Consider the following 21361-nt stretch of genomic DNA (forward strand, 5'->3'; position numbering starts at 1 on the left):
TTCAAGGTATTGGAGAGCGACAACCTACAACCGAATGAATCGAAATAACTAAAATCGGTTTAATAATTCAAAAGTTATGGTTTTTTATAGAAAGAAAGCGTGTCAGTTTTAAGCGCCAAATTAAAAAAAATATGCGTATAGAATTTTTCGACGTTTTTCGTCTAATGTTACTAAATTTATCGATCACTTTCATCTTTATGATTTTCGCGAATTCCCTGTGATATATTTTGAAAGACCAGCATTGGAACTGTTAAAAACGATTTCATAATTTTGTTCCCATTTACAATGAAATGTCAGAATAACGAGCTCAAACCTGCTGTACTTGATTTGTATCAAGCCGATCATTCACACTTCACACTTGGGCATTGGATCGATCTGCCGCTTTTTTTTTTCAAGATAAAACAGTGCAGTGATGCATCAAATTGACTGTGAATCTTTCGAGTACCGACCTATTAACCGGCAGCTATTAAATCGCTCATTGTCCGTCAGTCCGTTCGAGCTTTTGCTGAAGCCACGTTCGGCTCGGATTTAATTACCTCGGCACATTGATTATCCTGCCTGAAGCTAAACTAGGTACTCAGTAGAATCAATTCCAGCACACCACGTAGAAATTGGCGCACTTACACAGTTTTCTCTATGTCTGTGATGTGCAGGCACTGGTTTAAATTATGGCTTTAACGACAGCCCCCCGGTCTAGTAGGTATGTGTTGTGGGTTTAATGGCTGTTATGACGTTTTGGATCTTAATGGGCCTATCACGTGATTGTATAAAGATGTGGTATCACCAAGTTTTGTCTAATATGCAGTTTTATACCTAATTACTTTAAGTATTTAAGTATTAGTTCATAGTTTTCAGTCTAATTTTAGCTTATTGTTTATACAGTTAAGTTTACGATTTTATTATACTGTTGGATTTAATGCAATCTGTTGAACGAGTCAAGAGACGAGGGTTTTATGCTACTAGTAAGGGAAAACAGTTAAGAATCTGTTCTGTAGCCGGCTAATCCACCAAATAAACAGAACTTGGTTGGTCCAGGCTATTAAGAAATTGCTTAGTACCGCAAATAGCAACTAAAAAGTTTAATACACGTGCACGCTGCACATTCCAAAACTGCACCTACAAAACAAAAATTAAATACACAACTGTTTTCTAATAACCTTTGCCAGCAAATATATTCAATTCCAGCGTCCAGCTCAAACTGGTTCGTCGCCTATTCAATCAGCAACTGCGTTGCATTGCAATCACTTGCTACGCGTAACGTCCGTCATCGTCGTCGTGTAAAGCCACGACGGAATCGGTCTTTGATGAAGAGGCCGCGCATCGTTTCGATCTGCTATAGCCGTAGCCATTCATTAATAAATTGCGACGGAAATTTTGGCACACACAACCGCCACAGAAGAGAAACATTTTCCACAAGGTCAAGTCAACTAGGCTGCTATTGGTGGCAATAAATTTTCTCTTGTTTGTGTGCGCGTGTGCGTTTTTTCTAGTTTCTGAATTATTGATGGCTTTTGATCGTCGTGAAATTAATGCATTATTATCGAATATGAGTCGGTGATGCATATTCGATTTCGCCGGTGTATTCAAGAATGACTTCCTTATTCGTTTGAAAATTCAACACTTCGTGTTAAAGAACACGGCCTTAGTCTAGTTCTTTTTTTGCTTTTCAATAAAATTTTGTTGTAGACCAGCTTAAAATAAATTCAACCTTCGGAAGAGCTCTTTTAGAGCAACTTAAAACCTGAATCCAAAAACTCCTACATTTTTTTATCAGAAAATTATTTTATTTCATTTGCACCTCCATTTTTGAAAACATTCTTGATTCATCCTAATGTTATACAAATGCTTTCCCAATACTGCTGACGCATCTCCTGATTAATGGTCAAGTCAAACATCTTCCCTTCGTTGTAAAGAAAGGCTAGGCTTGACCCACAAAATCAACATCAAGTGTCGTCAGGAGGTCTGAAACTACACGATCGGCGCGCGGCAGCATGCCGACGAAGAAGAGGCGTACCATGGGCGTTACGTGTTTTGAAGCGGACAACCAATATGCACCTCACTAGACAAATGACGTCGCTGCAGAGCCCCTTATTTGAATAATACTACCGTGCAGGTGTGCACAATCAAGCTACGATGATGCTGATGATCATAGACCAAGAGTTATGTCCCTGGTTTCAGCGCATCACATTTCTTCAAAATAAAGCTTTAGTCCCACAGAATGTTGGGTCGCAGTTCAAATCGAACTTTGGAGCGTTAAACATCATCGATCCAGACAGACGGCGGTAAAATATATTGGTGGAGTTTAGAAAGCGAGAAGATGTCACCTGCAAGAGGCGGACAAGTGCGGATGAGTGGACGGCTAGTTTCTCTGATCGTCGTTTGTGCGGTATTGTTTGTTCGGACTGTGGAAATGCGACCCCAATACTACCAGTTTGAGCCCTCCGTCCCGAGAGAGATTCGTGCAACGCCTGGTAATAATATTCGCCCAACTGTTCAATACGGTGATGTCGTTTAATATGTTGTTTTTATTACGCAGTAGATTCCACCAGCAATAATTTAGTTCGGAAGGATTTCTACATTCACGAGATTCCGATTGAAGTGTTCGAAGACGCTGTGCAGGAAGAAATGAATCGAATTCAGAAACGGCGCCAACTCGAGCTCGATAGGTTCGTAATGAAGCTGTATCAAGAATTTCGAAAACGAGAACAGGAAGGAACATTGAACATTTATCGCCTATGAAGTTTATTTGAATAAATGTTATATAATTCTGTTGGTTGTTACGTTTAAAGACATTTTCTGTGAAAATTCGTGTCTTCTATATTCTAGCAGTAACTAAAAAATATAACGCTTGATAACACAAAATGCAACATTTTGTTAAAGAATTAACGTTTAAGATAAAACGCTCAACATAAACCAAAAACAAGCTCCGCTTGTCTTTGACTTCACTCATTTCAATTTCCTATATGAGACGCGTTTCTGTTGTTGGAGAAATTCTTATCAATTTCTCTCGAAAACATAAGCCGAACAACTCTCTACAGCATGCTCGGTAATTTATGCTCGTTTAGTCTTTTATCAAACTTCTATTCGAAAGCGTGCAATCCGTTAAAGTTCTTAGTTCTCCAAGCAGCATGTGGTTGAGTGCAATAATTATGCTGTTTCAGCTGTTTGATTTTGGGTACTCCGAAAGCAAATATAATGTCAGCTACGCAGGTCCGTACAACCAAATAAATATTTAGCATAAAATTTCGTATCCAATTCTATTTTATTGACCAAATTCACCCAGATTTGGACAAGTGCAAACAATACAACGCAGTTAGCGGATATAATTACCACACCTTTTTCAAGCTGGAGGAACTGGAAAACCATAGCTTAGATAACGAAACCGTCATCAATCTGCGTTTGTTCGTGATAACATCGAAGGATGCTCACATCCTGCTATCGGATATTGAATCTGCAACTGCAGATGCTCAGGTTTACGAAATCGGTAAGTAATTCACGTATCCATGCCGGAAATGTGACGTTTGTTTTGTTGATCGTCACGCTCACAACCACATCGAAAGCAAAGGTCAACTGCAACTCTAATCATATGCGCTTGCTTTGTCACATGAAACACCCATACATAATTCCCCTGGCAGTTATCGGAGCCGGCGCAAACACTTTCAGCGAGATAAGAAAGCAACGCAAGAAGAATCCACTGAAAACGAAATCAACGAAAGGCATCTTGTCGGCGATCGATCCACTACCGTTGCGAATCCGTATCACCAAGGACGGACTGATCGAAGTCATAATCGAAGGTCAAGATCTTCCGTTGATGTCAGCCAGCGATAAAAGTCTCATAAACGTGCGCTACCTGAGCTTCAGTTCCTGGGGATCCTCACAGGCTAAGTGGTTCTACGATTGTCCGATCAACGACGACGAGCCAGGTAATCCTACCGTTCTACTATCAAACTGTTCCACGAAGTAACATAGTTTCCTAATTGATTTTAGAAACACACCTGGAAGAATTCGAACCGATCCGGTTCATGACACCGATGGCGAAGCTGCTGCACGAGTTGCAGATGAACGTATCGTTTGATCCGCCCAGATGGTACACGCCTATTGAGTTGAAAAAGATGGTTTTCACTCGAATTGCGTACGATTCGTGGAAGAACTCGCTGGAAACGCGATCATTTATTCAACTGTCTTGGAGGGATAATCGAACCACTTGGCTACCGGAGGAGCACGGCAATATAACGAAAGTTATTGGATTTCAATATCTGATGTGGACACCGACGATCGTTGTCAAAGAGTAAGTTTTCAATCTGAGTCAGGTTTACGATCGTTTATGAACCAAAGTGTCAGTGAAAAAATAACGGACTCGGCGCCAGACTCGACTGAACCGGCTAGCACTTTTTCGACCATTTTTAATTTGCATAAAGTGACTCCCACTCCCGAATTAGTTGAATGCTTCTCTAGGCTTTTTTCATGTGGTGCTCTTTAATTGGGCCATGCCCAGGCATAAGCAGATGGTAGCGCACCGGCTTTCTAAGACCATGATTTGCTCTAAAAATCAGGTAATCGTATGATGGCCGATCTATTTCTATGCAATTAGTTTCCACATCGCAAAAATACCGACCATTCAGGTTAAAAACTTCACACTTTCGGGCTACACTATGAGAATTTTTACATTAAATCTTATACAGATTGCAGGACACATGCCCCAGCCTTGATCAAGCAACGAACTTGATTTCATCAGTAAAAATTTTAAACCCGTCTGGTTTTATTTGAATTTTATAAAGGTTAATAAAGTAAATTTATTGTGGTTGCTGTTATCACCACAATAAAACTACTGTTGCTGGTGCCGTTAAGGTTCTTGAAGGGAACTGTTTGCGTTGCACTGTCGACCGGCATGCTTACGACGTGTCCGGCCTACCGTAGCCTACAGACTTTCACTAGATGTACGATGGGAATCGCTTCAAGCTACAATGTCTGTTGCTCGTGATACGCCTCCGACACTCTCGGCCGCTTTCAGTTTGTGCTCCGCCAAATATGGTCCGCAGCACCTTCCGCTCGAACACGATAAGGGCGCGTATGTTCTTCGTGAGCAGCGTCACAGCTTCAAATCCTTAAAGAACTACCGGTCTAATAAGGGTTTTGTACATTGTTAGCTTGGTGCGGCAGCTTGATACTTCCTGATCAAAGCGTTTTACGAAGGACCAAGTACCCTCGATTTCCCGCTTGGATGCGCCGCTGGGTCTCCTTACTAGTGTTGTTGTCCGCGGTCACCAGTGATCCCAAATACACGAACTCCTCTACCACTTCTAGTTCGTCGCCGTCAACGGTTACCATCCGTGGGAGACGCGCGTTTGTTTCCTTTGAGCCTCTTCCTTTCATGTATTTGGTCTTCGACGCATTTATTTTTAGTCCAAATCTCCTAGACTCCGCTTTCAGTCTGGCATAGATTGCCTCCGCCGTCGCAAAGTTCCTGGCTATGATATCGAGGTCATCTGCAAAGCCTAGAAGTTGGCTACCCTTGGTAAAAATCGTTTCTCTTATTTCGATGTTCACTTGTCGAATCACCCCCTCAAGAGCGATGTTGAACAGAAGCAGGATAAACCGTCATCTTGTCTCAACCCTCGCCGCGTCTCGAAGGGACTCGAGAGTGTCCCAGAGATGCGTACGAAACACATCACTCGATCCAATGTAACTCTGATTAGTCGCGTCCGTTTGTCCGGAAAACCGTGTTCGTGCATTATCTGCCATAGCTTGTCTCGATCGACTGTATCGTATGCTGCTTTGAAATCAATAAAGATGTGATGCGTGGGCACGTTGTACTCCCGACATTTCTGCAAGATCTGTCGGATAGTAAAAATTTGGTCCGCAGTTGCGCGAGCCCCCATGAAATCCGCCTGATAATTCCCTACGAAACCTTGTGCTATCAGTGACAACCGGCGTAACAGGATCTGGGAGAGTACTTTGTAGGCGACGTAATACTGCGATAGTTGCAGCCGTCTAGCCGATCACCCTTTTTGTAGTTGGGACAAACCACTCCTTCCGTCCATTCCTCCGGTAGCTTTGCACGTTGTACTCCCAACATTCCTGATCTGCCGGATGGTAAAAATTTGGTCCGCAGTTGCGTGAGCCCCCTGGAAATCCGCCTAGTAATTCCCTACGAAACCCAGTGCTATCGGTGACAGCCGGTGTAACAGAATCTGGGAGAGTACCTTGTAGGCGCCGTTTACGCAGTCGACCCGACCGCGCTTTTTGCGGATCGGACAAACCACTCTTTCTATCCATTCCTCCGGTAGCCTCTCATCATCCCAAATCTTGGAAATAACCCAGCGTTGCCAGCGTTTCTCGGCCATGTTTATAAAACGCTGCCGGTTGGCGATTTTTACCAGCGGCTTTGTTGGTCTTCAGCAACCCGATTTCCCGTTTGACTTCTTGAAGAACAGATGCTGAAATACTACTATCTTCCATTGTCACTCTTGAGTTGACTTCCGCCCCACCTCCTTCCGCAACTTCGTTCTTGAGGTGCTCTTCGAAGAGCCGTTTCCACCTGTTGCCCGCCAGGCGCTCGTTTGTGATTAGATTTCCTCCCTCATCTCTACACATGTCAGGTTTCGGTGTGTATAGCCCTTACGAATTTGGTTCTACGAAATTACGCGTAAGGTAAACCAAATTCTCGTACGAATTTGGTTTACCTTACGCGTGTCATTAGCTGGGAAAAGTTGTTCTAATTCTTCACGATCTCTGTCCTCCTTTTGGCGCTTTTGTCGTGGGGCTACGTCTCTCATGCTAACTGGCACAGAGGTAATTCCAAAAAATCAAAAAATGCGAGCGTCACGAAAAAAATGAAATATTTTAAACCAATGATGCCAATGATGCCAATGATGAATGGATTTTGATGGTTTTAATACCAATCGATTCATAATGGATGTAGCAATTATGTGGTTTCAATCCGCCCACTTAACGGGTGGCAACTAAAATTTTGGAATTTTTTTCTCAAGCTGTCAAAAAAAGACAAAGATACATGAAGAAGATTTGATTTACCGAAATTAAAGATACATTATCCATTGTTGAAAAAAAAATTCTTGAACATTTGAAAACGGTCCGTAATCGGCTGTTCGGCGAAGCTTTCGTTTGACGTCGAAACAGGAGCGTTGTACGGCCTTCGTGTCAACTTTGCGAATGCATCTCTTGAATCTGTCAACCAACTGTTTGCAATTCGTGACTCTCCAGTTATTTTTGTACACCAAGGAACTCAAGATCCTGAAGAAATCTTCGATTGGGCGCACTGAGACAGATATTTCTGGTTTGTGGGTAAAAATGGGATCAAATGGGTATTCAGGAACGATTGTGTTTTTTGGCGTAATGCGATGATGCTCTATCAGGCCGAAACACGTATTGTCCATCTGCATGATGTTATTGTAGAAACGGGATCAAAAATTTCTTCAAACTTTCCTCTGGTGCATCTTAATTGATAGCCAAACCAGAGGGCTTGTTGTTGAAGAAACGAGAAAGAGAACGATGTTCTTCTGCGTCCATAATTTTGGCTGGTCTTCCACTACCTTGCTTGCGAATAGTTGTTGGACATCTTAGGATATGATAAACAGTCGAAGCCGCAATGCTTTTCAATGTTGTACCGTATAATTTTTGCCGAGATTTCTGTTGCAGTTCGTAGAAGTGTACAACGCGCTCCCAAAATGCTTCTTGTTTCGACGCCATTTTTAGCAAAACTGGGCAAGCATAAACAAAACAAAAAATATTAACATAAAGAGGAGAGAGAGAGAGCTAACACAGACATACTCTCATTTCTCTCTGAGCTCGTTTATTATTGAGCATAAGTGCCGCGAAAATTCCAAAATTTTAGTTGCCACCCGTTAGCTTCGAGGTACGATGCTGGTCTAACAAGCCAGTCGTGGCATGTTCGAATCTCGGTTAGGCGGTGCTTGCTTGATAGAGTCAGTAGGATCGTTACACTGGCCCCGTAATTTTCGTGTACTCTGAACAGCCGGCTGCGAAGTATGTCGATAAAGAAGGGTGATGTCTAATGACGGTTTAAGCCCACGACTTTGCTTTAATTATGTGGTTTTATAACAATTTTTATTATTTATAATATAAATGGTGAAAATTAACGAAAAGTTTCAAGGTCAAATTTTCTCATACATTTTCTTCGTGATTGATTACCTTCACAGGCAGGGATGATAGTGAAACACGCCATTTTTTAGTGCTTTAGTGTGGTTTCTTTTTCCAAAATAGTAACTAAAATCCCTCCCCCCCCTGCCCGATTCTTTACGACGTTTACACCTATACCAATTTGATATCTGTGCTTGGGAAGTACGCCAGAGTGCAAAACCAGCCCTTTTCTTCAACCGATTTTATTTTTAAACATTGAATCTAGTTTAATTAGATGTCCTGAAAGAGAAACGTCATAGAAAAGTGAGCGATCATTTTTCCATTTTGCCATATTGCGTCCATATACTGCAAGAATTTGTGCGGAACTGTTATCTTGCACGGAAACAGGGTTGCATGTGACGTGACGCAGCAATTCTCAAAGCGAAAAAAATCAGCGGCTGTCTTATCCGAGAATAGTTTTTGGGCGTTTCATTTGCTTTGCGTCGTTTAGTTGCTTGCAATTCTTTACATATATTCATTTCTATTTCTGTCAAGTATGCAAATTGCTGTAAAGTACAGCTACGAAAAGAACTATTAAGATGCAGAGGACGTTAGCCAATTGATATTTTAGCTGGCTGTCCACATGTTAGTTGTAAGACAATTATACTTCAAATCTATCTATCACAATGAATAGTGCTATCAACAATTTCGTGGAAATTAACGAGTGTTGTAAATGATAACCCAGAATAGTTATTTATTTTTTCGGTTTAACCATAGTTATAGGCAAGATCCTTAAATAAGTTAATTTGGTCAACTAAAGCCTGTTGACTAGTCAACTAAAGTTGACTAGTGCTACAGGTCATGCAAAACTTGTCAAAATGCGAAATCATCGCCAATCATTAGAAGATGTGTCATTTTTTCCTGATGGGTTAACTCTTACTAGACATTTAGGAGTAGAGTACAGATATTTAGGATACTTAACTTAACTTCATTTAACAAATGCATATAAATGTTTTAGGGCATTCATTACAAAACAGTAAATTATAAATTTGGGTAACAAACGGTTGAACATTTTCCTATTGTCAAGTGTTGTTGAATTGTACCCGCATTCGTAGTCCTACGTGAACCCCTCGTACGTTCCCTTAGACACAGACCTCCATATTTTTTACTCCTCAAAATCGTGGTCAACAGGTTCCTTACTGGTCGGTATTTGGCCAAGTTTTCCTTAGCGGCAATGCTCAGATAACTTCGGGGCTCTTCACCTACTGCCTCTCCTAGGTGCCTCACCAAGTGTCTAATGCGGTAACGGCCTCTCAGATGGTCGAGCGTATTCTGCTTCAACCGTCTTCAAAATTTTAAGCACCTTTTGCTACTAGGTGATGGGCAAAGTCAATATCCGCACCCTGTAGGGAACGTATGCTCGTGATGTTAGATGAATGATGATGATGATGGTCCCACCTCATACCCCTACAACGGTTTGAGCAGGACGGTTTATCTACTTAAGATATTTATAATATAACAATGTAGCCAGGTGGTAAAAGCAAATAACGAGCTGACTTCTAATACAGACATATCAAACTTTCAAACGAATATCAAAATTTCAGTAACTGTCCAAGGCTCGTCCAAAACGTTTCCAACCCGAAAATTATCTGGACTTGATTAGGAATTGAACCTAATATTTAGGAGCACAAGCTGGTCAGAGTTGGTTCTAGATAACGATCTAGAACTACGAGGGAGATCCTGCAGAACGGAAGAACCAACCATCTATGAGAACACGGTATATCTGGTTCATTGTACGTTGGTCAAATGATCGCTTGGTGCCTTTGGGGATATCTTTGCGTGGGAAAAAGGTGCTTCGGATCACCAAACCTCGGGAAGCTGCAACGTTGGCCATTATTGTTCGTGGTAGTATACAGGCGATGGGGTCATTATAGCGGTCTACACATTTCTTCCTTACTAACCTGGGCGTTCATATCCCCGATAACGATGTTAATGTCCCGTGGCAAGCAGCTGTCGTATTGGCATTGTCTCCAGTCTCGCGTAGAACGCTTTCTTCGCATCGTCGGGTCTTCCTTCGTTTGACTTAAAGTCGGACTTGACATTGGATTAAAATTTGAATTTGGACTTGAATTTGAAAACAAGTCAAGACTTGGAATTATTTCAAATTGGACCTTAAATTAGCCATAAAATCGGGCTTGGAATAGGACTTAAAATAGATCTAAATTATTGGACTTGGAATTTAAATTCGAATTAGATTTAAAATTGGACTTCAAGTATTTAAGTTTGATTTTAGTTTGAAACATTACTTCAAAGGTAGCTGAAAATTGAGCTAGATATTGGACGAAATTCCCATAGTCAGACTGAGTGAGTGCTTGCTTCCACACCTCGTTTACAGGAAGCTCAAAGGCAACCAGTTACTTTATTTTTCTTTTTTAAGCTTTTGTGAGGTTTTTTTTTTCATATTTTGTGGTTATCAGCCGGATGGTTCTGTTTTATTTAGGTCCGGGCTTCGCTTTAGGCAAGGGTTTAAGCATAGGTTCTCCATTCTTTTAAGCTTAGAATTTTCAAAATTTTCCGTAAAATTCCACGAATTACGCGATAAACATTGGTCCGCCCCATCAATGAGCCGATTGGTAAAGGCAGAGGGTCTTATTAGACCTTGACCTAAGTGTTTACCGATTCCTGTATTTAAAATGACTGATAACCATCGATCGCTTTACCACCATCCAAAAGAGTTTGCTTCCTTCAACTTCAACTTACAACCTTGCAACTATTTCGAATATGATTCGCTAGATGTAGCTCCGTTGTGACTCAGCGAACGAATTCGCCGAATTTGGGCTATATTTTAATGATATTATTTGTTTTATCATACTATTTCTGTACAAACTAATTCTAATTCTAACATTTCCAGCGAAGCGGAATCGGTTACGTTGGAGCTGCTCGGAATCGATCACATGTCTTTCTCGTACGACGGTCACTTCCAGTTCGTTTCGCGGGAGATTTCAACGGAAACGTTCTGCTCGGTTGGCGAATCGCTTGACTGGCCGTACGAAACCAATGTGTGCGACGTGGTACTCAGCACCGACCTGCCTCTATCGCCGCTGAAGGTGACATCGGATGCCGTGGTACGGAGGTTACTCTATCTGTTTAGTCAGCAAGGTTAATAATTAAATTGCGTCCCTTTTTGTGCAGAGCTTTCATCCTAACATCATCCAATCGGACTGGAACGTGGAAAGCATCACCAAGCATGAGAATACGAACAAAAATGAGCTGTTTTTACTAAACGATGGTAGCTTTAGACAGGAAACCATCCTGAGATTGCATATGAAGCGAAATAATGAATTCTACAATACGGTGCTGTACGCTCCGTATTTCAGTAAGGAATAACATTCACCTAAAGCGAACAATTATTACGTTTAATGAACCATCTTTCATTACCATTTTAGTGTCGAATGTTATGATTTTAGTATCATTTTGGTTGGAGGGAATGTTGCGGATCTGGTCCAATGGAATCGGAATCCTCATATTATTGGTTTCGTTTCTTCAGATGTCCGGTTACGTTCCACAAACTTCAAATCCGACGATCTGTACGTATCATAAGTTGATTCACACTTGTGTCAATAATAATGAATAACTTATCTTTACCAATTCAGTCAACTATTTCCGCTGCACTCTGGTCTTTTCCTGGCTGTGCGTGGTCCTGTTCGTGCTGGACACGTGGCTTCGAACGTACGGACCGAAGATGGCTCCCGATTCCTGGCTGGCTCGGCTCATCAGTTATCCCCACCTAAGATCGGTGCTGCGCTTGGATGGTGCTTCAGTAAGTGATCTTGAGCTGATCAGTTAATTTTGCGTCCGGAATGATTTTCTATATTAATCCCCTTTGCCTTTGTTTGTTTTGAATTCGCAGACTTACGGTAGTTTACATCAGCGCAATCTCGAGTGGCGTGACTTTGCGAAACTACTGGATCGAGTTGTGTTTTTGGCAATGAGTGGTGTTTTTATTGCATCGTGTTTCAAGAAAATTTAAAGTTAAATTAGGTAGAAATTTGCTAAGCATAACAGTATCACAAAAAATAAAATATCATTTTAATTGCAGCTTTTTTTTTATTTATATGTTCAAAGGAAGAATTTCCTTGAGAAGTAAAAAATGCTGCAATGATGAAGTATTTTACGCAAAAATTCGCTTTTTTCGAAAAGGAAAGGGAGAAAAATACAAATCTAAAGAGTGAAAAAGTAGTCATGTTTTGAACGGTTATAACTGTAATTTTTTAATAGATAATAAGATTTTTGTATCAATCGATTAGAAAATCTTCCACGATTTGATTCGCATAAAAAAGATCGCATTTTGATTGATAAAAAGTGTAAGGCTCAGGCTCAAGCTCAAGCCCAAGCCCAAGCTCAAGTCCAAGTCCAAGCGAAACCCAACGCCCAAGTGCAAACTCAAACTCAAGCACAAGTTAAGAAAGCGTTCGATACTATGCACCATGAGCTGCAGAAGCTAGAGTATTATGGAGTCAGAGGGATTCCAAATGACTTGATATGCAACTACCTTTCTGGGAGAAACCAATTTGTTAACGGAAACTGGGTTTAATAGCTTTCTGCGTCCATCAACCGTTGCCGTTCCACAAGGTAGCAACCTTGGACCGCTGTTATTCCTTCTCTACGTAAATGATCTACATAGACTCAACCTACACGGAAAACCTCGATTATTTGCTGATGATACTTCGTTATCGTACGAGGGTCCAAGCCCGGATTGTCGAATGGAAGAAGATCTGGTTAAGCTCCAAGATTTTTTTAACGAAAATTTGCTGTCACTGAACTTATTTAAGACGAAATATATGATAGTGCACTCGCCTCGTCGTACTGTGATGCCACATAGTGGTCTAGATGTGCAATCGACAACGATAGAGAAAGTTGAAAGTTTGAAACATCTCGGTTTGGTAATAGATTCAAAACTGACATGAGGTAATCATGTGAACTCGTTGCAACGGAACATCAGCTCAATGTGTGGCATACTGGAAGGTGGAATGGAAGGCCTCCTAGTTTCTACCATTCAAAGCATTAACACTTATGTATCACGCGTTTATACAGTCTAGACTACAATATCAATATTGGCTCCTCAAGAAGTGAAGGAAAAATAAAGCTTAAATAAGCGATAACTTTGTAAGGAAAGGTCCTAGAGATTTGCAACCATCTGTAAAAAATAAGTGTTTTGAGTCCTTCAATAATCGCCTGGAACCATATATTCTTGAAAATGCAACCAGCATACGCTAAGTATGAAAAACTTATTTTTAAAAAAATTCCAAAGAAAATGCTCCATAACGATAGCGCTCGATAGCGCTCGATAGAGATAAGAATGTCATAAGTTGTTTGCCTTTATATTTTCTATAACTTTGCCAAAGAAACCATGTGTCTATCTACTAACGTAAAAAATTGACGTGTATCGAGCGTTTAGCGAACGCGAAACACATAAAACGTATGCTTGCCGTACTCTCATTTGGGTGGTTGGGGACAAGTGGAACCCATACAAGTTTATAGTACTCGACTTAAGCTTAAAGATGAAGCGCTGATTTGATAAATCCGCTTGCTCCATTTTACCCCATGGGCTCGTAAAGCTATGGAAATTTAAAGCTTGAATATGCGATAACTTAGCAAGTAAAAGTCCAAGAGATTTGCGGTCTTCTGCAAAAACGTGTATTTTGAGTGCTTCAATAATTGCCTAGAACAGCGGTTCCCAACCTTTTTCGGTTCGCGAACCCCCTGGCGGATTTCCCTATACTATTATGCAGCGAAGTAAAGTTTTGGGGAACCCCTGGGGGCTCGCGAACCCCCATTTGGGAAACGCTGGCCTAGAACATTGTATTCCTGTAAAATACAACTAAGAAAAGCTAAGTATAAAAACCCATCTTTTAAAGAATATGCCCTATAGTCAGGCTTGGCATACACTTTTCACTTTGATTTTGCTCTTTTGATTACTGCACCTCAGCCAAGCAAAATTTGAAAACGTGGTGTATGGGGGATTTGTAGAGCTAGTAATTATCTATAATATTGGTGAAGAAAGTACAGTTTTATCTTTAGTATTTACGACGCTGTAGGGCTTCAATGCCGTTGGTAGCAAAAAGAGCGCTCTTTTTGCTACCAAGAGGGTAGCAGCCTTATAGCGCCATAAATACAAAAGGCATAGTAATGCTTACTTCCGCAATGCTGTAGATAATAACTAGTTCTATAAACGCCCCATACATCACTTTTTGATATTTTGCTTGGCTGAGATACTGTAATCAAAAGAGCAAAATCGGAGCGAAAAGTGTATGCCAAGCCTGCCTATAGTACAGCACTCGCTAAAGATAGAAATTTTATTTCTTCAGCAAAGTTGCTTATTTTTATATTGTTTACAACTTTGCCAAAAAGGCTATGTCTATATTTCCTAACACAAAAAAGTTATTTTTTTTATTATAGTAAGCGACGACTGACTTTTGACAGTTTTTGATTAAGGGGGATATTCATACGAACAAAAGTGCTGTAGACTGCTGAAGCTGAAATGAAAACGAAAGACACTAGGAAAAAAGTTCCACTTTTCGCCCTTTTGGACTACTGCGGAGCGCCATCTAACTTCGACGGTTTTATCTCAAGATCTTTCACTGGGATCGCACAAGGCAGCCATCCTAGACCTATGATCTTCCGCGTCTACTTCAACCAAGGATGGTTCGATCACTTTGACTCAATTTTGATTCATTTGACAGTACCGTCTCAGCCGAGCCAAATATGGTAATCTTATATATGGGACATTTGTAGAACTAGTTCTGATCTACAATTTTTCTGAACAAAGTTTTGCTGTATCGTTTGTAGTTATGGTGCAACAAAGCTAGTGACTCATCAGTGATTAAATGAACGTTCATTTAGTCACTAACAAGATACTAGCATTGTAGCGCCGTAAGTACTGCGCTCCAGTTTGGAGCCCCAAGCAAAGCAAAGCTTTGGACTTAAACGTCTTTCTAAGAGTTGATTCTTCTTTATCGACAAACTTTATCTAGCTAGCACCGCCTAGCCGAGATTCTAACTTACGTCGACTAGCCCACTTTCACTCTTCAGAGATTGCCTTAGAACGACCCCTTCCAGCTGGCTCCAGCAATAACTTTCGCTGATATGCTGACTTCTAGAGTGGATGGCCCATCTATTCTTGCTAGCATTAACATACACGCTCAAAGTCGTAGCATTCGACGTTTTCCGCATCGGTGAACCAACTACAGCAGTTTTAGTACGATTCCCGGTCTGCAAGGCCCCTCTCATCGCTTCAAGTCCAGCTTTGACTTTAACGTTAACCGCGAGGTACTGAAAACTAAATTCCTAACACAAGCACGTATATTCTAAATTTAGCATATCAGTTTGGATACAAGGCCTGTGGATATTTTTACATAAATAAACAAATAAATAAACTGAGAAAGGTGTTGATAGTGTCTCCAGGTCGACACCGTGCAACTGGGTTTCCTAGCGTGGGTAAAGAGAAACGTTATACAAATTCAATAAGCGTTGCTTTAATGATCCTCGTGTACCTATGCTTCCGCTCTTGTCTCGTTCTGGAAACACATTCAACAGTTTTGTTTCATTATTTTCTCCTACCAATCTCTCCGTTCATTGAAAGGACCTCCGTTATAACAATTAATGAATGGCTGACCTCATTGGTTGTTCAATTTGATATCCTAGCCAGAAACTTTTCAATGGCGGATGCAATCTAGACAAGACCGAAAGCGAAATTTAGTAGGATTGAGCTAAAAATAATTGCGTTGGAGACCAAATAAATGAAAAGAAGATTTTAGGCTCTCGAACAAACGCTATTTGGCGGAGTACAAACGGAAAGCCGATAGTAGCGCAGACGTATGAACCACAAGCTGCAGGCACTACTTGGTGTGATTCCCATCGTACATCGCAATAATGTCGCATGACTGTACGAAGAAAATGGTTCTCTTCAACAACGCTACCGACGCCAGGAACAGATGGGCCAAATGTGCAATATCGTTCAACCAGGTCGAAGGCGGATTGCAACTTCAAGATCGACTTGAATGGAGATGACTGCTTGAAACAGCACGAGTCACCAACAACGACAATGACTCGTATTTTATACGCCAGCGCCACTCTCAGCTTTCCGTTTCCAATTAAAAATTGTACTCTCCCATTAAAAGTCCGTAACCCTTTTCGTTCAAATACGGCAAGTGCACGTAAATCTTCTGTAAGCAAAGCTACAGCCTCAAATCCGTAGGCCTCTCCCAACGATATATTTGGTAATTGACACAATGGATTGTCACCCAATCCTAGTGTCCATATATTAAATATTGCCTAGCGTTGATTACCTCTGCCGTCCCAAGGTTTCTAATAATTACATCAAGGTCACTTGTGAAAACTAACAATTGACTATTATTACAGAAGATCATTTCTCTCGCTGACCACTGGCTGGATCATACATAGCGATATTAGATAACATACAGAACAGTCCTTACCTTTGTCGCAACTCTCTGAGTAATTGCAAAGGACTCGATCATCAGTTTGCCATAGCTGTTCGCACAAGACTGTTTCGTATGCTGCCCTGAAATGCAGGAAAATGTGTTCCGTGGATACGTTATACTCCCGGCCTCTGTCAGGACGGAGGACTTAAAGGGGGTGTAACATTTTGACCCCGCTTGATACTGCCCTACGAAGTTTATAGTTATTGGGGATAGACTAAAGTGACCAGTTTTTTTTTCGGAGGAATGTGGGACGGCGGAGGAAATCTGCGCCAGACAGAAACTGGAGTCTAGGAGAATTGGGCAATAAAAAAGACGTCTAAGACCAAATATATTAAGTGAAAAGGCTCCAAGGAGATAGACATGCGCCTTCTACGGAAGGTAACCGTTGATGGCGACGACCTAGAATTGGTAAATGAGTTGGTATTCAAAATCGCTGGAGATCGCGGATAACACTAATAAGGAGATCCCGCGGCGCATTCAAGCGGGAATTTGGCCCTACTTTGCCCTTCGCAAAACACTCCGATCAAGAAGCAAACACCGCCGTAGGAAATTGACAATGTCCAAAACGCTTGTTAGATCGGTTGTTCTCTATGGACTTGAAACTGTGACGCGGCTCAAGGAGGACATAGGCGCGAATGTTGAAGCGGAAGACACCGCGGACGTTATTTGGTGGAGTACAAGCTGTAAACGGAGAGTGACAAAGGCACTGTCTGGAGAGTACAAGATGGCATGACGAAGTCTAAAATTAAAAATTAATAATTAAAAATTAAAATACGTATCTGTCGTGAATAAAATATACATAGTAGAATTAAATTGGATAAGTTTTCTTCTTTTTTAATTTTAGGTTTCGTATTCTACTAAGACGTTCCAAAAACTTCAGTCAATCACGAAGTCGAAAGCGACTTGAGGCTTCTGAGACGCTTAAAAAATTGGTGATGAGTGGCTCAAGATCGAAACAAATGACGACGACTACTTGAAACAGCACAAGCAACCTCGGCTCTATACTGAGGACGGTAACGACGGCGGAACATATTGAATGGCTTATATGCTAAATTGGTTCTGTAGTATACGTATAACAAACTTATTTAGAAGCAAATTAATACAGAACTTCATAAATTTTTCAGTTGAATGCACTTGTTTCGACAATAATTCGTAAATAGGGAACTTCTTTTAGATAGGGTCTTTTTCTAATTCCCGTCGTAATAAGTAAAGCCAGTCTAATTTTCATCATTTGCTGGATGGATTTAATGAACACTCCAAAAGTTCTTGTGCTGATTTGACTTAAACACACTTACCTTCTGATCTGTGAACTTTGAAATCACTGAAAAGTGACTATTAAAGCATATTATTGAAATTACGCAACTGACTTTATTTCTTAAATTCGTCGTACCGTTTTAAAATCCGTCAATCAAAATTTTTCATCGTCCGAACTAAAAATCACAACAATGTTTACGAAGCTAACGCGCATGTATTTGTGTAGGACGGCATGACAAATGTTATTCTACAAAATTTCTGCAGGTCGGGGAAAGTTTTTCTGGCTGTAGAATAACGACAATGCCTTACGTGAGTTATTTTCATTTATGAATGACGGAAATTAAAACGATTAGTCAACATTGTCTTCTTCGTCGCACGAAAAAACGTAGCAAATTTGGCTGGTAGGACTTCTTTAATGATAAAAAGCATTTAAATAGATCTCAGCTCACTTTGATTGATTGCGTATGATAGACAACAAACTAAAATATTAGGGAATAACTAGTTTTGCATTGTGTGTCATAAAAATGCTGATAATTTTAATAATTTGTGTTGGATAGGACGGGAATAGGCAATTACGACGATGTAGCAACATACCCTATCTTAGAACTCATCCGTAGCTTTTCTTTGACCGTTTCAACAATAGTCAGAAAGTAATGAATGCGGGATACTTTTCGGGACCTTTGGTAATCCGGGACAAGCCATCCAAATCCGGGACTGTCCCGCAAAATTCGGGATGTCTGGTTAGCCTAAGATAGATGGTGTAACAAAATCTGGGAGATCACCTTGTAACGTTTATCAGTATAGTGCCGCAGTAATTACTGTAATCGAGTCAATCGTCCTCTTTATCGATGGAACAAACCACACCTTCCATCCACACTTTTGGGAGTTTCTCCTCCCAAATACTGACAATTATCCAGTGAAATACACTTTTTTTGTAGAGTGGTAAACACGGATTGAAGTTTCAGCATTCAACGTCGAAACAATGGAAAAAATAATTCTTAGTAAGATTTCCAGATGATACAAAAACATCTACAGACGTTATCGACTCCTTTTTTCTACGTTACCCGTTAAAAGGTTAACATCACCAGACCAATGCAAACAATTCTATGCATCCTAAAAAAGCGACTATAGGTTTAATAAACACCGTAGAACTTACAGGAAAAAATGTTTGGCTTCAGAAGTGCTGGGATTTTTCAATCCAACAAATAAGCCAGAACATTTATAATCGTGACCATTACTTAGCCTTTTAAGTAATTAGTATATTGTTGGTATTTTCTGACATTAACATTTAATGGCCACGGAAATACCATTGAAGCACTTGAGAACAAGTTTTTATGGATTGTTAGCTGCTACGTTTGAAGGTCTACAAGTTTGGTAGAAGGAGTCTCATCAACCTTTAACATTGCCATCGATAATTAACTAGTTACATAAGAATTTTCTTATGAAATCCAAAATGTGAACAATTTCAAAACATTCTAGACCTTCGACTATGTATCACTCCTTCGTTATGCCGTACCTATTATGGTGCAATCTGCATCGTTGGTCACCTCCGAGGTTGGGTCTCTGAACTTTCAACCTCGCTGAGCAAACTCGCCCCACAGTGGACAGACCAGCACTGCACTCACTGACTGGCGTGGTAGACCTTCCTTCGCACTGACCGGTCGGTGGTGTGGTGGCTTTTGCTGGTGTGGTAGGTATTGTACATGGTATTGCAAAGCATCTTTCTCTGCTCTGTCATTAACCATAACCTACCGTAACATGATCGCGACGGTCGAGCTACAGTAAAACCCGTTCTGTTCCAACCACTTGATCGATTTGTCGATGAAAAATCTCAGCAGCTCTCACACAGTACTCGCTCTAGCTAAACTCTCCGCCGAGTTTTCCCTCGTACACATTTTCATTTGACGACATCGACGGACGCGGACGGCGAACGATCGCAGCCTAACGAATGCCGCCGTTGCCGTCTATTTCGGCCGATGAGCTGAGCCGCGCGCGAGTCGTTTTTCTAGCATCGTCGTGGATCGCGCTCTCAGTTCAGCAGCAACCGTTGACTCGATTATACACGGTTAATTGCGGTTTTTTTGCTGCTTTCGATTTCGGTTTCTCACTATCGCAAAGTGGCAGGCAACGCGCGAGTACTTAAACGCTTTTCGGTGTAATTAGTCTATTTAAAGTGATTGCCAAAATTGACGTTGTGTTTTGTTTTGCTTTTCCTCTCGTTCGGTGATTAATCTAACATGAGTTTGGACTTTATTGTTTCTGTTGTATTGTTTTGCTCCAGCTTGTCGCTTATTGAAAGATAAAAATACATCAGTTCGAGGTGCTCAAGCACACATACGTGCACACGCGATCTGGTTTAGATTTTCACCACCCGATAGCAGAGCCACCCACCTGGTGATCTCGGCCACCCCCCGGTTACAGGCCCATTAATTTCAGTGAGTTTTTACATACAATCGAAGTTACTTGCAATTAATAATTACTCAAGCCTAAGTGTTGGGTTAGTGAATTTCAGATTTTGTGAACAACGTTCACAATATCTTCTAGTTGGAAGCTAAACATCTATCAGTTTTTACACTCGATTCGGGATGCAACTTTGGGTGGGAACAGCTTGCCGTGCAACTCCAAGAAAGTGTTAAATTGTATAGAGCTCTACTCGCGCGATAGGTGAAAGTTGGTGGAAAAAGAAATTCCGAAATCAGGGCTCGATCGTTGCGGAGCTGCAAGTTTCAAAGTGCCGCGAAGAGAATTCGAAAAATGCTCAGCTAACAGCCTGCGGGTGTTTACAACGCAATTGATGCAAAGTGTTTCGACGTGAGTTGCTTAGAAGTGTGTGCCAATCGGACTAATCGATTTACTTACGACGTAAACAAAGCGCGTGGCTAGCAGAGCTCTGCACTGGTCCCATCCGAAAACTTGTCAGAATCAAGAGTCATCTTAATGCTAATTCATCTGCAGCTGTTCGTTACGTGAATCTAAAAGGTATAAACGAGTTTTTGATTTTATTCGCAGTAACAAACTATGTATATTGTTGAAAATGAAACTGCTGACCGTTTCGTGCCCACCACTCTCAACAACAGGTATACGATTGGCCATTAATTCGCTTGCTTGCCTTCTTCTCTGATGTGGTTCGATTGCAATGCATAATTCTACATAAACACAAGCTCTAGTACACCTCGGGATTGACTGCTGTATATACAGCCTAACGTAGATCGTACATTATTTCGTTCCAATTGCGTGTCGGTGGTTAGAGATACATTAGCTCAAAATTGCAGCAACTAGAGGTATATGTAAAGTACTTACAGAGCAATGCACGGGCGATACTTGCACACCAAATGACCCGCGACAAAAGTTTTAGTTTATTTTTTTTTTTTGTGAGAACTGGTAACCGGTTAGATAAGTTTAGATCAACCACGCGGTCTGCTTATTGGTTACTTCTCTCGATGAAGTTAATTTACAAATCTGAAAAATCGAAACCCGTTGCCTGCCGATATTGCAAATCACGGTGATTC

General features: G+C 41.0%; 2 protein-coding genes across 4 annotated transcripts in view; both read left to right on the forward strand.

The window, feature by feature from the left end:
• The first annotated feature begins 3104 nt into the window (after positions 1-3104).
• On the forward strand, positions 3105-12138 carry LOC128733695 (uncharacterized). Its single transcript, XM_053827460.1, has 9 exons — positions 3105-3210; positions 3284-3484; positions 3636-3923; positions 3988-4288; positions 11009-11222; positions 11290-11473; positions 11544-11684; positions 11751-11917; positions 12008-12138. Exons 1-9 carry the CDS (start codon positions 3129-3131, stop codon positions 12125-12127), a joined length of 1698 nt encoding a protein of 565 aa, XP_053683435.1. The 5' UTR covers positions 3105-3128; the 3' UTR covers positions 12128-12138.
• A 7761-nt stretch (positions 12139-19899) lies between these two features.
• Positions 19900-21361, forward strand: part of LOC128733691 (retinal-specific phospholipid-transporting ATPase ABCA4) — a 62929-nt gene continuing 61467 nt past the window's right edge. Inside the window, exons 1-2 of one of the 3 annotated variants that reach the window (XM_053827455.1) lie at positions 19900-20287; positions 20365-20831. The gene's annotated coding sequence lies outside the window, so the exon portion shown is untranslated. Of the gene's footprint in view, positions 20832-21361 lie in introns of all 3 variants that reach the window. The other 2 variants (XM_053827454.1, XM_053827456.1) reach the window with 2 other exon arrangements.

This window comes from Sabethes cyaneus, chromosome 2 (genome assembly GCF_943734655.1).
Source record: "Sabethes cyaneus chromosome 2, idSabCyanKW18_F2, whole genome shotgun sequence".
NCBI classification, from domain to species: domain Eukaryota; kingdom Metazoa; phylum Arthropoda; class Insecta; order Diptera; family Culicidae; genus Sabethes; species Sabethes cyaneus.

What these genes read in the sequence shown, in the direction of transcription:
- LOC128733695 (XM_053827460.1), top strand. Translation starts at nt 3,129, where the DNA reads ATGTGGTTGAGTGCAATAATTATGCTGTTTCAGCTGTTTGATTTTGGG. An exon ending in ATATAATGTCAGCTACGCAG is followed by an intron (nt 3,211 to 3,283) that starts GTCCGTACAACC and finishes AAATTCACCCAG; the next exon opens with ATTTGGACAAGTGCAAACAA. An exon ending in TGCTCAGGTTTACGAAATCG is followed by an intron (nt 3,485 to 3,635) that starts GTAAGTAATTCA and finishes TTCCCCTGGCAG; the next exon opens with TTATCGGAGCCGGCGCAAAC.